The sequence below is a fragment of the Ochotona princeps genome, chromosome 2, assembly GCF_030435755.1.
Source record: "Ochotona princeps isolate mOchPri1 chromosome 2, mOchPri1.hap1, whole genome shotgun sequence".
Lineage (NCBI taxonomy): Eukaryota > Metazoa > Chordata > Mammalia > Lagomorpha > Ochotonidae > Ochotona > Ochotona princeps.
Window position 1 is genome coordinate 14,253,451 of NC_080833.1, and position 20,034 is coordinate 14,273,484.

The 20,034-nt window shown below is 44.3% G+C and overlaps 1 protein-coding gene across 4 annotated transcripts in view; it reads right to left on the reverse strand.

Annotated features, from left to right (window-relative positions):
* USP48 (ubiquitin specific peptidase 48) overlaps positions 1 to 20,034 on the reverse strand; it is a 65,908-nt gene that overhangs the window by 38,127 nt on the left and 7,747 nt on the right. For all 4 annotated transcript variants that reach the window (XM_058676471.1, XM_058676474.1, XM_058676478.1 and 1 more), the window contains 5 exons: positions 6,792 to 6,912; positions 5,942 to 6,098; positions 1,841 to 1,968; positions 1,098 to 1,222; positions 526 to 634 (listed from right to left, as the gene is read on the reverse strand). In XM_058676471.1, the coding sequence (XP_058532454.1) occupies positions 526 to 634; positions 1,098 to 1,222; positions 1,841 to 1,968; positions 5,942 to 6,098; positions 6,792 to 6,912 (640 nt within the window). The remainder of the gene's footprint in view (positions 1 to 525; positions 635 to 1,097; positions 1,223 to 1,840; positions 1,969 to 5,941; positions 6,099 to 6,791; positions 6,913 to 20,034) is intronic.

The following is a 20,034-nucleotide window of genomic DNA, read 5'->3' on the forward strand; positions in this document are numbered from 1 at the left end:
CTTCTATGCTTTAGTCTTCCCTGCTGCACTTACTAGGGTTGATACGCCTTATATTTTGCTTATAATTCTCTTACTGCTGCTCCCTGGTACCCTCGCTACTACACTATGAGCTCCACAAGGCCACTTTTGTCTGTCTTGTTCATTACTGTTACCCCCAACATGTGAACAGTACCTGGTGCACAGTACAATTAGCTCTCAACCAATATTAAGCTGAATGCATTTGCTAAATGATAGCTCCTGGCATGGTTGTGCATACGTTAGGCGTAAGAAAAGCAAAAAACGACTAAGATAGGAAGCTGTGTAATAAGCTATATGTTCCACATAAACATAAATTTACACATAAATAACCATTTTAAGATGCAACATGCTTCAGTACTTCAATGTTTTCTAGATCATTATCCAGATACTTCTCACACAGGAAAAAAAAAACTGAAGTGGATAAATGTATCCATTGAATCAAATTACCATTCAGAACAGCACTGAATTATTAATGAACAGAATATATATGCATCAAAATGTGAATACCTTCAAAAATTCCGAAATACAGTCTGTTAGCTGCTTGTGGCCTTGGATATTTAACTCCAGTTCATAAAACTTTGACAGAAGTTTAGATTCTCTGCCACACTGATTGCAACTATAATAAAATTAAGAAATAAAATTGAGAAAATTAAGATGACATTGGGAAAGTGGCAAAAGTTCCATTGTACGGCATCTGAGAAAGTTGGACAGAAGCATTTATAAGCTTAATTTTAGCTTTCTGGCATAGAATACTCTGCACACTAAAAAAATAATTATCAGGAAGTTAGTACTAGTGATAAGGCTTTGTATTTTATGAAGATATTTTACACTTCTGCTCCTAGTGCCATAGCCAGCTCCAATCTAACCATAGAGCCAAGAAAGCACACTGCAGCAGCCCAGCCAGAAAGCTCCCAATACCTGGACCAGCTCATCGTCAAGTCAGTTGTTTACATGTTCCCACGGAAATGTACTGCTATAAATATTTCAGTCCCATGATAACCCTTCTAAACCTTCACTAGGCAACACAGTCAACTGTCTTAGAATAAAACGTATCATGAAAGAGTTGGAAACAGACTTACACAGTGACATAAGCATATTCCCCACAGAACTGCTGTTGCACAATGTTCCTCACATCTGGATTCTTTTGTTTAGACAAAGTATCTTCCAACAGAGACATAAAGAGCTTTGAAAATTCTTGGGCATCCTAAAGTACAAATTAATAAAAGAAAATCATCTTTTCATACTCCTAATTCAAATAAAATTAAGCCTTCTAAAAGAATATGTGTACAACAACATTTTCAAACAAGGACTATAGCTGTATTAAACCAAATTGTGACCATGTAACAGTTTTCAGAAACAGAACTGTGTAATACAAATACTAAAAAACATCCTAGCTCTCTCTGCTTTAGTGCCATCTTCCTGGACACCTCCGCGCCATGAGATCCACGTGGAGGAAGCGAATTGGCAGGTTGAAGATGCAGGGCAGAGGTCCAAGCAGACAGCTGTGGGAGTTGGAGGAGGGAGACCCAGGACCTGTGCAGCACCACTTGTCTCCATTGCCTGCCTGTCTCCCCTGTAGGATGTGGGTCATCGCGGTCCACTGATCGTGAAGACCCAGGAGACCCACACCTGCTCCGGGTCCTGGACATACAGATTTACTTGTCCCAGCAGAGGCCTAGTATATCGTGTGTACAATAAAAAATCTGCCAGCTGGAGAATCAAACCAGGGGAAAAAAAGATATTCCATAACATCACATCTTCCTTTACAAACATTCTAAAGAATTCTTGGATATTTTCTTTAAAAGGAAAAAAAATGTTGTACCTGCTGTTGTCCGGTATCCAAACCCAAGGCTTTAACAAATCCTGATGGGTCAATATATCGCCTATTACTGTTTTGCAACAAGGCAAATAAGTACTGGAGGTGCTCACAGATTGTTTGAGGTTCATAATCTGTTAAAAGAAAATATCGAGTTTTAAAAAAATTACTACTTGGAGCTGGTGCAGTGGCATAGTCCCTGACTGATGGACCCGGCGGCGTGGCCTAGCGGCTAAAGTCCTCGCCTTTAAAGCCCCGGGATCCCATATGGGCACCAGTTCTAATCCTGACAGCTCCACTTCCCATCCAGCTCCCTGCCTGTGGCCTGGGAAGGCAGTTGAGGACAGCCCAATGCATTGGGACCCTGCACCCGTGCGGGAGACCTGGAAGAGGTTCCTGGTTCCCGGCATTGGATCGGCACGCACCGGCCTGTTGCGACTCACTTGGGGAGTGAATCATCGGACAGAAGATCTTCCTCTCTGTCTCTCCTCCTCTCTCTGTATATCTGACTTTGTAATAAAAATAAATCTTTAAAAAAAAAATAGTCCCTGACTGACAATGAGAAACTAGACTTCCACTGTGATGGATAATGACATCTCCAATAATTTGGGATCCTTTTATTTTGGTTTCTTTTCCAATAGTCTTTTTACAAAATTTATTTGCTTGGAACCAGAGCAGTGACTCAACAAGCTAACACTCTACTTCCAGAACTGACTTCTGACATGCATGCTGGTTCTAGTCCTGGCTGCTCCAATTCTTCTTATTATTTTTTTAAAGTTTATTAACTTTTTTTTGGAAGATCAGATTTACAGAAAGAAGGAGAGAAAGTGGCCACAATGGCTGGAGCTGAGTCAATCTGAAGCCTGGAGCCAGGAGCTTCTTTCAGGTCTCCCACACAGGTGCAGGAACCCAAGGCTTTGGGCCATCTTTTACTGCTTTCTCCAGCGTCAGGCAGGGAACTAGAAAGGAAAGCTTCTCCACTTCTGAACCATGCCCGTTAATGGCCTGGAAAATCTGTGGAGGACGGCTCAAGTTCCTGGGCCTCAGAACCCATGTGGCAATCCAAAGGAAGCTCCTGGCTCCAGATGAGCTGAGTTCCAGCCATTGTGGTCATCTGGGGAATGACCAGTGAATGAAGATACCTTTTTCTCTCTCTATCCCTCCCTACCGCTCTCTCCCCTCTCCTTACCTTCCTCCCTCTCCCCACCTCCCTCCCTCTCCCCAACCTGTTCTCTCATATAAAAATAAATCCTAAGGAGAAGGGAACCATATGCACAATGAAAATTAGAGCTTCAAGTTTTAATGAGCTAGCAAGAGTATACAATGAGAAGGATGGATCTCAGAATTCTCCCTAAAACAATTTAAAATAGCTCATTTTCATTTTATTTAACAAGCAAAGGAGAGATAGATTTTCCATCCACTGGTTCGCTCCCCAAATGCCTGCAACAGCAAGGGCTGTGCCAAGCTGTAGTGGAGAACCCAGATCTCCATCTGGGTCTCCTACGTGGCTGCAAGAGAGACAAGTGTTTGAGGCATCACCCACTGCTCCCCAGGGAATGCATTAGCAGGAAGCTGGGTCAAATGAGATGTTGGAACTTGAACAAAACTGCAGAATGGATGCAGTGTTGTCTTTTCCATATCAGTTATTAATTTACGCTTCTCAGCTCCAAATCCATCCTTCTTTGACTATTCTGGGGTAAGCTCTCCAAGTATTGCTCCTATGCCAGCTATTAAGGAGAGCACTAGAATATCAATTGTGCCTCTCTTATTCCCCATGAGGCTCTTCCACTTGAATGATCAAGCTGTGTGATTCCTTCCTGAACACCCTCTCAGGTGACTCTGTGCAGGGTTCCAGGGCCCAGAAATGTCTAATAATTTATATACTATTGACCCATATTTAAATATTAGGAACTATAGGAATGGAACTTTGGGAAAACAAAACTTCATTCTCTTATTTCCAGATACATCGGACAAATGATACCTCTCCTCAAAAGGGATACAAACTTGTAACTAACTTTTAGGGGCCAGTATCTGAAGTTGAAGCAATGGTTCAGGTCCTGGCTGCTCTACTTTCTACGCAGTCCCCTGCTAAAGTACCCGAGAAAGCATCATAAAATAATCTGGGCAGCTGGATACTTGTCACCTATGTGGGACCAGGATGGAGTTCCTGGCTCTCGGTTTTGGCCTGGCCCATTCCTAGCTGTTGTGGCCATCAAGGGGAAGTGAACCGGCAGACGAAGATCCCTCCTTCTAGCTTTTAAATAAATAACTTATAAAAAAATTTTTTTTATAGTAAACGGAATTATTTACCAGGACCAATACTCTGAGGTTTATCTCTGTCAAGCAGGCTGCTAAGAAACCCAACTTTGCTGCCCAGCGCAGTGGCCTAGCGGCTAAAGTCCTCGTCTTGAACGCATCCAGATCCCATATGGGCGCCAGTTCTAATCCCAGCAGCTCCACTTCCCATCCAGCTCCCTGCTTGTGGCCTGGGAAAGTAGTGGAGGACGGCCCAAAGCTTTGGGACCTGCACCTGCGTGTGGGACACTTGGGAGGAAATTCCTGGCTCCTGGCTTCGGATTGGCACAGCACTGGCTTTTGCGTGCACTTGGGGAGTGAATCATCAGACGGAAAAAGTTCCTCTCTGTTTCTCCTCCTCCTCTCTGTATATCTGACTTTGCAATAAAAATAAATGTTTAAAATAATAATAATAATAATAATAATAATAATAATAATAATAATAGAAGCTTTTATGGATGAAAATAAGAGTCAAAAGTTCTCATGAGAACTCCAGATCTGTAAAATCTTAGACACCCGTGGCACCAACTCCCAGCTATTAGGAGAATATGGAACCACAGGAGCTCCAATGCAAAAGAAAAATTTCTAAAAATAATCTAACTTAGCAAAAGAATGTTATATACTACATAGAAAACAAAATAATTTATTCCAGTAGAAATAATCTGAGATGGATTCTTTGAATGCAGAAGCATACTGGTAGCTGGTGGTGAATTTGTTTAGATATAACTTTAGAGAACATCATCATCACTCATTTTGGGAATCAGGCCAAAAGTCTGTAGCTACATTGATATACTCATTAAATTTTTCATATTAGGTAAAAGAATAACCTTTCTGACCTACTCTTTTAAGAGTTATTCATTTATTTGGAAGGCAGAATTACACAGAGAGAAGCAAAGACAAATAAAGAGGGACAATTTGCATCCTACTGCTTACTTTCCAAATGGCCACACTGTCAGGGGTGTGCTAGGATGAAGTCAGGAGCCCAGAGTTTCTTTTAGGTCTCCCTCATAGGGGACAGTGCCCCAAGGACTTGGGCTGTCTTCTGCGGCTTTTCCAGGTGTATCAGCAGGGTATTGCATCAGAAGTGGAGCACCATGGGCCCGGAGCCATAGCGTAATGGTTAAGGTCCTCGCCTTCAATGTGCCGGGATCCCATATGGGCGCTGGTTCTAATCCCGGCTGCTCCACTTCCCATCCAGCTCCCTGCTTGTGGCCTAGGAAAGCAGTCAAGGACGGCCCAAGGCCTTGAGACCCTGCACCCGTGTGGAAGACTCAGGAAAATTTCTTGGCTCTTGGCACTGGATTAGCGCAGCACCAGCCGTTGCATTTACTTGGGGAGTGAATCATCGGATATAGATCTTCCTGTCTGTCTCTCCTCCTCTCTGTATATCTGCCTTTCCAATAAAATAAATAAATCTTAAAAAAAAAAAAAAAAAAAAGAAGTGGAGCACCAGGACTCAAACCATTATCACCCTACAGGGGATGCCAGCACTGCAAACAGTGGCTTAACTCATTACACCACAGTGAAAGCCTCCAGTAATTTATTTTTATCAATCAATAGAAACTAATGAACTATAATCATCACCAAGTTTCACATAAATGAAAACTGCTAAGCTATAAGAGTCACATGTACTTCTTGTATCAGGCTCTTAGACACTCTTAGAAAAGAAGAAAACTATTTTGAATCCTGGGTACATTTATAACAGACCTAGCCCTACGCCTGGCAGTAAGAAGCTCTTCTGTCCCCTCCCTTTGGTTGGTTCTCAAGTGATCCAGGTGCACAGGAGAGCTCTCCCAGACGATCCCCACCAACCTCTCTCCTCTTGGACGCCATCTCCCATCATGTAATCACTACATGTACTTGGACATAAGTATAGTGCTTGCCGAAGCTCCAAGTTGAGAAACCATACTTGAAGAAATGTGTTGACATAACAAGTAGCTCCAAGGTTTGTCAGACCCACAAAGGAATTCTACAAAAATACAACGTTGACAATTATAAAACATGTTGTTTTAACTACTTCACAGTGGACTCTAGACAAGCTCAGTTTTGAACACATACACATAAGTTTTTCATTTGCTATGCCCCTAATCTACCAGCATCCAGAAAAATTACTTTATATCCTGAAGATGTGGGAGATGAGGTGGTAGGGATTGATAATTTTTTTTTCAAAACAAAGTCAAGATTCCCGAATTCACAAACAAGGTAACTATAACAGTAAAGTTGACTTTTGTGAATGCTGAGCTTTATGGTTAGAAAATAATGAATCCTTTGAAAAAACAGGCCAAATAAAATATACACATACAAAATACAAGTACCAGAAATCAAAGTTGTATTATTATGAGAATTTGTTGCCCTGAATATTATCTTCCCAGTGAAGACTTTAAAGAGTTCAAAATAAATAGTGCACAATGCTTAAGCAAAGAAAGAATTATATTTTTAACTATTTTAATTAAAAGCCTGGCAGATTACATAGCTACCAGATAAAAGCATACCATTCTGAACTGTTTCAATTCAATGGCCTAAATTCTTAAATTCTACTGCTTATCTTACAGCTGCATGGGTTACCTGAAATCAGTATTAATTTCTGATCAGACATAAAACAAAAGCAAAAATCAATACCAAGGAACACCAGACAGCAATAGTTTAGAAAAAGATGCCTTACCTTTTTTCTCCTCTCACAGTTAGGATCATCGATGTTATGAAAACTATTTTCATCTATTTCTCCTAACCAGATATGCTCACCAATCCCAACCAAGCAATTTGGATTTCCTTTGCAGTTTCGTCTGTTAAAAGAAAAACAATTTACCACTTAATTTTAAAATACCTGGTGGGGTGGAAAAAGACATGGGAAGACTAACAGCAATGCAGTGTATCATATGGAGGAAAGGCTTTAAAATTGATTCTGCTGACACACTGCACAGCCTGGGATGAGGGCAGACTTTGATAGAGCAGTTACATGGCTCTTGGGACTCCCACATTCCCTGAACTTGTTCTCCAGTCCAGCTTCCTGCTAATGTGCAACTGGTTTCCTTGCACTGGCCAAATTCGGCAATAAATTTGGGCAACAAAATAAATCAATGATAGGATTACAACCTGTCAAAAACAATGGGACAGTACCTGAATAACAAAATCAGATAAATCACAAAGAAAAATCAAAGAGAAATTTTCTTCTTGTGGCTGGTCTTTGGCATAGGGACCAACATGCCAGCTGGGACATTGCATTGTACTACCAGTGCCTGGATTTTAATCACAAAGTCAGATATACAGAAAGGAGGAGAGACAGAGGAAGATCTTTCGCCTGATGATTCACTCCCCAAGTGACCGCAACAGCCCATGCTGCAACAATCTGAACCCAGGAGCCAGGAATTTCTTCCAGGTCTCTCACACAGGTGCAGGGTCCCAAGGCTTTGGGCTGTCCTCGACTGCTTTCCCAGGCTACAAGCAGGGAGCTGGATGAGAAGTGGGGCTGCCGGGATTAGAACCGGCGCCCATATGGGATCCCGGGGCATTCAAGGCGAGGACTTTAGCCGCTAGGGCATGCCACCGGGCCCTGTATGCATTGTTTTGATCAAAGTGTGAAGCCAGCTCAAGCAGGCTGAGTTACAAGGAGGCAGGAATAGACATCTTCACAGAGGGACACAATGGTTAGTGTGTAAAATACCCTAGCCAGGCAGAATCATCTATTATTAGCTGCCCCTAATACAGATTTCACATCAGTATTTTTCTCTCTGGTCTTAGAAATCAGGTAACTTGGGCCTGGCGGCCGTGGCCTAGCTGCTAAAGTCCTCGCCTTGAAAGCCCCGGGATCCCATATGGGCGCCGGTTCTAATCCTGACAGCTCCACTTCCCATCCAGCTCCCTGCTTGTGGCCTGGGAAAGCAGGAGAGGACGGCCCAATGCATTGGGACCCTGCACCCGCGTGGGAGACCTGGAAGAGGTTCCTGGTTCCCGGCATCGGATCGGCGCGCACCGGCCCGTTGCGGCTCACTTGGGGAGTGAATCATCGGATGGAAGATCTTCCTCTCTGTCTCTCCTCCTCTGTGTATATGGGGCTGTAATAAAACGAATAAATCTTTAAAAAAAAAAAAAAAAAGAAAAGAAATCAGGTAACTTCTCCAGTATCAAAAGGATCCAGGAAAGCCTAGTGCTGCCACAAAGTCCCCATAACCTTGAAACTGTACCTTCTACCCATGCCCCATAGATTCTTCATTCTGGCTATAGGGAACTAACTGGAGACGGACAACCACATCACAAACAAAACATGAGGATGGCCAGCCTGCTGGTTCCCTTGGCACTCTGAGCTCATTCACTTACAGTCATGTCCTGCAATCACCATGCTCAGGTCAAGCACAGAAAGCGTACAGCAGTATGCAGAGGGCCACACATGCACCTGGATCTGTGGGTGGCCACAGTAAGATGCACACTCCAAGACACGCCTCTCAGAAAATGTCCCTCATCTTGGGACACCAGACTCCACCTGATGTGGAGACTGAAGATCCGGTTCTGGCTTTGTGAGCAGGCGCCTGTTCCTTAGTGCACCCAATTTCTGTATCCCACTTGCCATGCCCAGGCTCTGGGTCCTCTTCTGGAGGTACAAACAATCCAACCCAACACAAACCTCAGGAAACATTTCAAGTGGGAACTGAGTGAAGAACAAAAAAACAGCAGTTTTTCTGTGGTGTCAGCATTTCAAGGTGGTGGTGGCCATGGAGGGCGTGACTGTCCCTACAACCTGAGGGGAAATCCGGCACAGCAGAGGCAGAGCTGGATTCACTCCTTACTCCAAACTCCTGCAAACATTTACTTGTTCTTACTTGTTCAACACTTCCAGGAACAGGGCCTGGCGTTGTAGACTAAACACTAAAGTCCTTGCCTTCAACGCGTCAGGATCCCATGGGTGTTGATTCGATCTTGGCTGCTCCACTTCCCATCCAGCTCCCTGCTTGTGGCCTGGGAAAGCAGTTGATGATGGTCGAAAGCCTTGGGACCATGCACCCAAGGCTCCTGGCTTTGAATCAGCTCAGCTCCCCCATTGCAGTCACTTGGGGAGTGAATCATCGGAAGGAAGATCTTCCTCTGTCTCTCCTCTCTGTATATCTGACTTTCCAATTTAAAAAAATCATACCAAAGAAAACTTCTATTGACAATAAAATTAAAAATAAACCTCCCCAAATTCCTGAGGCATTTCCCTAGTGCTTGTTTCAAGCTTCCATCAGCTATACCTAAGAACACCAGCAAACATGGGGCAGCAGATTATACTTCTTTCTACTGCCAGCTTCTTATACCAAAGGCAGACACACCTTCTAATTCTTAAATGGTAAACAAGCAATGTAGGAACCATTCAAGTCTATGAATGCAAAATAGAAATAACCACGGGACCTCCTCAGTTACTGATGACTCTGCAGTGGAAAAGCATATCCAGATGCACACAGGGCACACAACAGCTAGCTCATCCAGGCCAGCAGGGGACACTGAGGGTCAGAGGACAGAAAGCAGTACAGGTTGGACAACTCTTCCGGCCAAGCTCTGCAGCAAGTATCTGGGTCCGTGAATGCACTAAGGTGGGTTTGGTCAGCCAACAGACCTTGGAAAGATCTCAGTCCTGGTACAATAAAGTTGACAAAGTCTCACAACTATTGAAACCACTCAAGTAATATCCTCAGAACACTCTTCCCTACATCGGGGTCTCTTAAGGTATCATCCAAAGACCATCCTCCTGTCCTGGATGCTGATGTAGCTTGGCAGCAAGGAGCGGTCCTTTCCCTTTCCCCCACTGCAATATAGAAGGGGGGTAAGTAGGAGGACAACTTGAGACAGTCCAGCACTGTGGCAGCACGAGTGAAGTACACACCGTACTTGGAGAAATCTCACAGGAGAGGCAGGGTTACCAGCTGGGAGCCCACCAAGGCACAGGCACAGGCAAAGTCACTTTGGGGAGGGGAAATCAAGAATGCTCCGAGCAGAGGACAGTGCCTAGAGAGATAAAGCTGCATAAATAAGGTAGCGCTCAGCAGTCCCCAGCAGGCAGCACAGCACAGCTACTGGTGTGAGGTTTTGCAGAAAGCTGTGAAGGCCCACGAGGCTGGGGAGAAGCTGGTGGACAGCTCCGATAACAGAATATCTCAACTAAGAACTGAAAATATCCAGAGAGCACGAAGGAGCCACTACAAGGGCTTAGATAAAAAATAAACCTGACCTGCATTTAGAAAGACCCTCTCCTGCTTTTTAAAAATTCATCCTATGGCATATTGAATCTGGTTTTGGGTTTTTTTTTTTTGCTTTCTTTTATTATATTTTTGACAATCTTTACATAGTTAATTAGGGTAAAAAATGTCAAGGGCTATAGCAAAATGGGTAAGACTATTATTTCCATATTGTTTCCTTCATGTCCTCTCCTGCTTTTCAACTAAGATGTTTTACCAGAAATCAGCTCAAGAGTTTACAAGCTTCACTTCTTCGGCAAATAGCATTTATGAACTGTTTCCTCTTTTTCAAGGTTTTTAAAATGTTAGATTTTTTTTTTAAGATTTATTTTATTGGAAAGTCAGTTACACAGAGGAGAGACAGCTAGGGAGTCTGTCTGCTGACTCACTCCCCAAGTGGCCACAATGGCCAGAGCTACACTGATCTGAGGCTGGGAGGAGGAGCTTCTTCTGGGTCACCCACACAGGTGCAGGGTACCAAGAGTCACAAGCAGGGAGCTGGATGGGAAGCAGGGCTGTTCGGACATGAGCCGGCGCCCACATGAGATCCTAGCACGTTCAAGGCGAGAACTTTATAGCCGCTAGGCTACTGAACCAGGCCCAAATGTTAGATATTCAAAGCATAAATAAATCCTGCTGCCTTCCCAAACTTGAAGGAATGGAGAGGACAGTTTTCCAACTGAAACAGAAAAGACATTCCAGGAAGAATCTAAGAGGGAGAAATGTGAAAGGAAAGCTGCTAGAGGAGAAATGTGGATCAGAAATCCAAGTCAATGGTGATGGGGGTCAGAGGGAAAAGACGCTTTGGGTCCAGTCAACAGGCCTCAGGTCCTCATCGTTTCTGTGAGGAGAAAAGGCAAAAGAAACGATGTTTTCAAATAAGTGGTTTTATTTATTTAAATCTTTTTCTTTTTTTTGAAGGGAAGCACAGTGATAATGAACATAGAATGCCCTGGGAATGTTAGCATCTGGAGTTTGAACACTAACCAAAAGATCTGAGACAAACCTGCAGCCAACAGGGCTGACAAGACCCAGGACAAAGGAGCCATCAGAATGTGGGCTTCACGTCCCAAGTCATGGGCGCTTATCCAAGCAGGGACACTGGCTCTGCAGCTCTGCATCTTTGAGGTTGGGAGGCAGTTATCTTTTACTAAAAACATCTCTTTCATCTCTTAAATATCCCTATAAAATTCAAGTAGCTGGGCCCATTGCGATGGCGTAATGGTTGGGGACCTCGCCTTGGGCGTGCCCTGATCCCACATGGGTGCAGGCTCATATCTCGGCCTCCCTGGTTCCCATCCAGCTTCCTGCTTGTGGCCTGGGAAAGCAGTGAAAGACGGCCAAATGCTGCAAAATATTCAGAGTTTAAAAGAAAAAAAAAAGAGGGGCCAGGGAGAGGGCTGGCACAGTGGTACATCAACCTAATCCCCCATCTGTGGCATCAGCATCACAAGTGGGCATCCCTTCTAGTCCTAGCTGTTCCACTACCTGCTACTAGCCTGGGAAAGCAGCTAAGGAGGGCCCACATCCTCCACTCAATGGGAGACCCAGAAGAAGCTACTGGCTCCCAGCTTCTGATCAGCCCAGTGCTGGCCAATGCAGCTGTTTGGGGAGTGAAGCAGCAGATGACCTCTGACTTGTACTTTCTCTAAATCTTTCAAGTAAAAGATATTTTAAATATCTTTTAAAAAGAGAGAAATAGAGAGTTAAAATAAATCTGTGTTGGCTTTCAATTGCATAAGGAAATCCTAAAAAGATCAATAAGAGGTAGTGATTTTTTAAAAATAGATCTATTTATTTACTTGAAAGCCAAAGTTAGAGAGTTTGAGATCTTCCATATACCAAGTTACTCCCCAAATGAAAAGCCAAGATGAAAAGCCAGGACTCAAAGAGTTTCCGCTGGGTCTCCCAAGTACTTGGGCCATCTTCCCAGGCCTTCCCAGGCACACCAGCAGGGGTGCTGCATGGAAAGTACAGCAGCCAACTTTTGAACTGATGCTCACTTAGCATGTCCTAGTAATTGCTGTAGAGTGTGTGAATGGAATGCTGTAATTAATGGATGGAGAGGTGAGAATTCTTACTGGGTACTTAAACTACACTGTTACTAATTGACACATAAAATTTACTTTTTTTAACTGAAAAAGAAAATAATCTAGACTGTAGCTTCTGGTCACTTCACATGTTTCCCTCTGGTATTATTGTATCAAGTTCTCAGAAATTAGATACAATATATAAGTGAAAATAGAAGCAAAATAGCCAGAACAGGTCACCCAACAGTTGTTGGTTTCCATTCTCCTATAACTCCTGCAGGGAGAAGTTGGGAAAGCAACTGGCAACGTGAATTCTATCAAATGCAGACCAGAGAGCTTGCCAAAAGTGTTGCAAATCTCTGAAGTGCTGTGTTGGATAGTCCGAAAAAAAATAAAGGTTTAAACCAATGAGGCTGGTCCAAAAAGTTCACAAAAAAGAAATTAAAATGTTTCTTTTGGTACAGTTTGAAATTTACATATATTCTTCAGAGTACACAATTTCCATGAACTTTCTGAAGACACCCTTCTACGAGATTTCAACATTTTTTGCACCCAAATAAGTTTACTTTTAATTCCATTTTCCAATATTTTTAAAAGTATACTTGCATATTTTAAAGTTTAAGAAACCAATTGGGCCAGGCACAGGGGCCCAGCAGCTAGGGTCCTTGCCTTGCAGGCGTAGAGATGCCGTATGAACACCAGGAGGTATCCCAGCTGCTCCATTTCTCATTCAGCTCCCTGCTTCTGGTCAGAGAAAGCAGTTGAGGATGGCCCAAGGAATAAAAAATAAGTCTTTCTTTAAAAGGAAAAATTATTACATTATATAACCCATATTACTTAAAAGGATTTTATTTAACTTTATTGTAAAGTCAGATACATGGAGCAGATCTGTCTGCTGATTCACTCCCCAAGTGGCTCCAACGGCCACAGCTATGCCAATCTGCACCCGTCCGAAGCCAGGAGTCAGGAGCCTCTTCTGGTACTCCCACACTGCTGCTGGGTCCCAAAGCCTTGGGCCGTCCTCAACTGCTCTCCCAGGCCACAAGCAGGGAGCTGGATGGGTAATTGAGCTGCCGGGACTAGAACCAGCACCTATGAGATCCCGGCGCGTTCAGGGCGAGGATTTCAGCTGCTAGGCCACCGCACCAGGCCCAGCAATATATTTATTTTAAAAGCAGAGTTACAGGGCCCGGTGGCGTAGCCTGGCGGCTAAAGTCCTTGCCTTGAAAGCGCCGGGATCCCATATGGGCACCGGTTCTAATCCCGGCAGCTCCACTACCCATCCAGCTCCCTGCTTGTGGCCTGGGAGAGCAGTTGAGGACGGCCCAAGGCTTTGGGACCCTGCACCTGTGTGGGAGAGCCGGAAGAGGTTCCAGGTTCCCGGCATCGGATTGGCGCGTACCGGCCCGTTGCGGCTCACTTGGGGAGTGAAACATCGGATGGAGGATCTTCCTCTCTGTATATCCGGCTTTCCAATAACAATAAAATCTTTGAAAAAAAAAAGCAGAGTTACAGAAAGTAAGAGACAGAAACCTTCCACCCATTGGTTCATTGCCCTGATGGTGACAGCTACAGCTGGACAGGTCTGAAGCCAGGAGATAGCAACTTATTCCCTGCGTCTCACTGGGTGTAGAGGCCAAAGTACTTAAGCCATCTTCCACTGCTTTTCCCAGGTGCATTAGCAGAGGGCTGGGCTGGAAGTGGAGCAGCCGGGACTCGCACTGGTGCCCCATGGGATATTGGTGTCCACGAGATGCTGGTCAGAGGCAGCTCTACTGCTGTGCCTCACTGCTGGCCCATTCAAATAAATTTAATCTATTTTTAAAACTGCATGGATGGATTAATTTACTAATTATACCAAGTGTTAATATGTTTAGCAACTAAACTTACACATTGATCATAGAAAAATATAGTATAATTTTAGAAAACAGTTAAGTATTATCCATCTAAGCTAAATACACTTATTTAGTAACTGTAAGGAGTTATTCGAATATCCCACCCTGGACCAGGAGCCATTTCCTCTTCCTCACATCTCATGAAATTCGTGTCAGTCTAGCCATCCACCAATCAGATGTAACCTGCATTCCACTGAGAATCCCACCCCTAATCTTCCAGCCCCTTCCCCAACCCCGCCCACTCACCAATCATCTCTAGGCATTCACCTGCAGGCACCAATCCCTTGGGGCCTGTCCTCAATCCCTCCCAATCCCCGCCCCACACTCCTGCAGACAAAAAGGCCCCCAGGTGCAGCGCTCTCTTCTCCTCCCTTCCCCTTCCCCTTTTTTCTCTCCATCACCTCCACCCGGCTGGAATAAACCTCCTAAGATACCTCGTTGCATCTGGTGTTTTCCAAACCAGGTTGAGGCAATTAGCTGTGTGTAATAATATCATAATATAGTATGAACTAGAACTCAAACTGTTTTAAATAACTAACAGTAACAACTCGTCTGACAATATTTTCATAAGATTGTATTATCCAGTGATGTTGAAACTACCTTCATTTGTGTACGTTCACTTGATGTTTCCACAAGAACTAAATTGCCTGATGACACATTCCCTAGAATTTATACCTGTCATTAAGTGACGCTTGACTGGCTACATACTACACCGAAAGACAGTTGTAACATGGTTCACTGCAAGCTTATTCTTAGTAGCCAAATACAGGTAACTCCAAATGATTACCACTTGTATAAAGGACAAAGTATACATCACAATAGAGCACTGAACAGCAGAGCCTATTGTGGCTTAGCAAATAAAACACCCATATGGGCACTGGTTCAAGTCCCTGCAGATTCATTTCTTATCCAGCTCCCTGCTAAAGGCCTGAGAAAATGATGGCTCAAGTGCTGGGGCCCCTGCCACCCAGACCCAGAAGCTCCTGGCTTCAGCCTGGCCCAACTCCAGTCACTGTGGAGTGAAATATGAGTGGAGTATATCTCCATCTATAAATGTGAGTTTCAAATTAATTTTTAAGATATTTTATTTTATTTGAAAGTCAGAGTTACATCATAGAGGCATAGATAGAGATCTTTCATCTGCAGGTTCGTTCCCCAAATGCTAAAGACCAAGAACTCCATTCAGATATCCCACATGGGCAGCAGGAGCCCAAGCAGTTAAGTCTTCATCAGCTGCCTCCCAGTGGGAACCTGCTGATGTAGTTGAGTTTCTCCCACTCACTGATGACAGCCTGGACTGAGTATCCTCAATGTAATGGAATCCAAGAGTACCGAGCAGCATTACCCACTGCCAATGTTTCTAAAACAGTATAATTAAAACTTCTAGTAAAGAGACAGTCAATGGAATTAACCAACAGAAGAGAACAGAACTGAGAAATAAACGCAATTTCATACAGACATTTGTAATGCCTCCTTTCCTTCCTGCCTTCCTTCTTGGCTTCCTTCCTGACTGCCTACCTGCCCTCCTGCCTGCCTCCCTTAAGGTAAGAAACTAATTAAAAATAGCTCCTAACTGCTGCCCCAAACACCTACCCCTGTACAAGGACATCTAGAAGGTCAGAGAGCATAGGATTACAAGATGAGAATAACTGATTGGATATCATTTGTATGAGAACTGGATGGAAAGCATTTGAATGAGGACACTTACTGGGATATACAAAACAAAGCAATTCCAAACAAGGGTGTGGAAACAATTGATGGGTCCAGTCCTTAAGCTCAATACCTCTTCCCTTATCCTATATGACCTTTGGTCTAGAAGCCTGCTGCCACTAATAAGCTTCTGCAATTGACCCTCAGTCAGTAGTCCACAGGTGTTATACCAAGTACATCGCTGAAGGACATGCTATTTCCACTATGTTAAGAATAGGAATGCTGAGGCAGGCATTTTGACATAACAGGTAAAGCCACCATCAGCAACACTGGGATCCCATACGGACACCAGTTCAAGTCCTGGATGCTTCACTTCTGATCCAGCTTCCCAATTATGGCCTGGGAAAGCTGTGAAGGATGGCTCAAGTCCTTGGCATCCTGCACCCACATCAGACACTTGGAGGAAGCTCCTAGCTCCTCAGCTCCTAGCGGATTCAGATCAGCTCACCTGTAGCCATTCTAGTTTTTTGAGGAGTGAACCAAGGAATGAAAGTTCTTTTTCTCCCTCCCTCTTTCCCCATGTTTCTCCTTTCTGTAAATCCGCCTTTCAAATAAATAAAATCCTCACACATACAAAAATCCGAATGAGTTGGGAAGATAACAAGGATTCTTACTGCAGATAGCAGTCTAAGCATTTTGCCTATCAAAATTGCCAAGTGGTCACTCAGGCTTCATGTGTTTCCTAAGTGAAGTCAACCATTTATGTACAAAGAAGGCTGTCATTGTAACGTAAGAAACCAAAAACTGACTGAAGGGATTTCCTACATACATTACAATGTACCTACTACTTCCATACAATGAAATACCACAGAGCCACCAGGAAGACAGATCTGTATGGATCCCTGCTGAATGCCTCGGTTTAATTGCTCTTGCTACAAAATAAAAACAAAGGTAACTGTGAGAAGATGGATGTGTCAATCTGCTTCACCCGAAACCACTTTACAATCCACACACATCCCATAATATCAGATACTAAATTTATCTAAAATAAAGAAAAATCCATGGAAGATATTATCAAGTAAAAGCAAACTGTAAAAAAATATGAAATGTGACCCTCTTGTTTTCATAAAATATCAATCATATTGTCTGTCACAGGCTTTAAACACAGGGTATGCAGACACTTTCATTTCAAAGGATTTTCATCCCAGTGTTACCCTGGAATATTACCCCAAGCCCACAGGTGGTAACACAGAAATCTGAATAAATTAACATTTCAGAGAGATTAAGAGGCACCCATTAGATACTTGTTGCCCTTCACAGATACAAAGACCATTTACATTATACACACTATATGCACTGTTAGGGCTGAGACAGGCTGGCTGTGGGCCTGGGATTAGGCAGTGTTTCCTACACATTCAGCTACCAGTTAAGGAGCAGGCCTTCCCTAGGAGTCAATGTGCAAGAGGGTACAGCCAGGGTAGTAGCTTCAAGTACCACACAACCACCTATCTCACCAATGAACACACATAAAACTGCTAACTTTTAGATTACACTTGTGTAAGCAGGAAAAGCACAGCATGAAGAGAAGACAAACATAACTGCTGAAACTGAGGAAAAGGGGTTCACTGTGCCAGCCTGTTTAAAATGTACCATAAGATTTTAGCACCTGGTGCAGTAGCCTTGTCTAAAGTCCTCGCCTTGCACGCGCCCCGAGATAACATATGGGTGCCCAGTGGCCCCACTTCCCATCCAGTTCCCTACTTGTGGCCAGGGAAAGCAGTCGAGAACGGCCCAAAGCCTTGGGACCCTGCACCCACATGGGAGACCAGAAAGAGGCTCCTGGCTCCTAGGTTGGGCTTGGCTTGGTTCCATCCATTGCAGCCATTTGGGGAGTGAATCAGTAGACTAAAGATTTTCCCGTCTTTCCTCTGTATATCTGACTCTCCAACAACAACAAAAAAACAAATCTTATAAAATATTTGCTTTTAAACTCAAAAACAAATCCTCACAGGTTGGTCTGAGCATCAGGGGAACATGGCAAAGAGCTCTAAAACGAGAAAAATGTTAAAACATTTTAACACAATGGCTCAATGGCTAACGCTCCACCTGCAAGCACCAGTATCCAATATGGGCATCAGTCCAGGTCCCAGCTGCTCCACTTCCCATCCAGCTCCCTGCTTATGGCCTGGGAAACCATTAGAAAATGGCCCAAAGGCTTGTGACCTTGCAACGGAAAAAGTCCCTGGCTCCTGGCTTCACGCTGGCCTGATTCCAGCCAATGGAGCCACTTGGGGAGTAACCCAACAGATGGAGTACCTTTCTCTCTGTAAATCTGATCTGCCTTTCCAATAAAAATAAATACATCTTAAAAAGGGGATGGAGGCTTTCTCTGATATTTGACATTGCTCAACTGCTCAAACGTTGTCACCATACCATAGGTGGACCATATCAAAATGAGAATCTTGGAGCTCTAAGGGCATCATCAAGCAAAAAGACAACTAATAGAACTGGAAACACATCTTTACCAGTCAAGCCTGAGTAGGGAACTCTTGACAGCTCAAAAATTAAAAGAACCCAACTGAAACAGGAGCAAAGGATTTGAACAGACACTTCTCCAAGGAAGATACCTGGATGCAGGATGCAAGCATGTGGTTTCTCCTAGAGTTCTCCTACACTGCATGTAGAGCAGGGCAGCCTCTTTTAGAAAACAAATTTGACCACGGCTCATCCTGTGATCCAACAGTTCAGCTCTCACACATAAACTCTCCCATTCAACTGCTGTTTATAAAAGCCAAGAGGTCCAAATGGCCCTCAACCACAGGATGGATACATATTGTAACATAGTAGATACAATGAAAACGGGCCAACACTCACAAGAAAAGACACTCCACTCTTTAGGAAAAGGATCACAGAAAACTACTACAGGACACCCACTGGGATAAAACACCAGGCCCTGAGCCAGGCAGAGGGCGCAGGAACAGCTGTGCGGGTGTTGTGTCCTGCTTAGGTGGAATAGTATTCCGGCTGACAGTGTCTCCATAAGTTAAACAGAAACAGCATGAGCCAGCCATCCCACAGGAGAAGTGGCCAGGGGTGCTCAACAGAAATTCATGGAACAAACTTAACAGCAGTACCATGCCCAGCAGCCAAAAGAAGCAAGACATCCATCAAAAATGCGTGGGTGAGCCAAGTGTTTCTATCCATTCATAGGAATATGACTCAGCCATACGTTATGAAGCAATAGTACTCGCTCCAACGTAGATGAGCCTTCAAAACATTAACAGAGCCAGTCACAAAACGCTACACAGTGCCCGATTCTGCTCAAACGAATGCCTAGACACAAAATCAACAGTTGCGTACAGATGGGGTGAGGGTACAGGGTAAGCGATGAGGACTTGGGGAGAACTCTTCTAATTTAACGGGTACAAGATCTTTTAATGGGGCCCCAAACTGCAGTGATGGCTAAACAACTGATTATACGGGGGACTGGGGGGTGGGGGACACTGGCTTGTACACATTCAAGTGAGCACTGTATGGTATGTCAATTATAACCCAATCAAGCTGCTCAAATTCTATTACACACCCACTTCCATCAGCACAAGAACTTGTGGCTGGAGGCAAGATGTGCCCTTTTGGTGAGCCCGAGGGCCAGAGTTTGGAAAGACCCATTTGCACGGTTTAGCTGCAACCCTGCCTGGGGGCTGGGAGTGGGGAGCAACATAGACTCCGAAAAGCTGGCTGAAGGACCCTCCTGAGCCTGCCCGGCGTGGCCAAGTTCATTCAGCAATACTTGGGAACAAAAACTAGCTTTCCTGCTGAAGGGGACAAGGCAGAGTCGCCGCGTTCGAGGGCTGAGCAGGAGGGGAGGGTAGCAGCCAACACGGCGCACACCTGACGCTCGGTCCAGCGGCGTCAGGCAGAATGGCCGGAAGGAGAAGGCTGGGGAAGAACCGGGGATCCAAAGTGGGAGCAGGTTCTCTGGGACTGGGAGGTACGGGTGACGCAGACGGCCACGGGTTTCCTAAAGCTTCTCTCTCCAAGCCCAAGACCATCGATCGGGGGCTTCGGCGTCAGCACTCAGAGATGTGCTGTGCTGAAAGTTCACGTCCAACAAGTTCCTTCTGAGA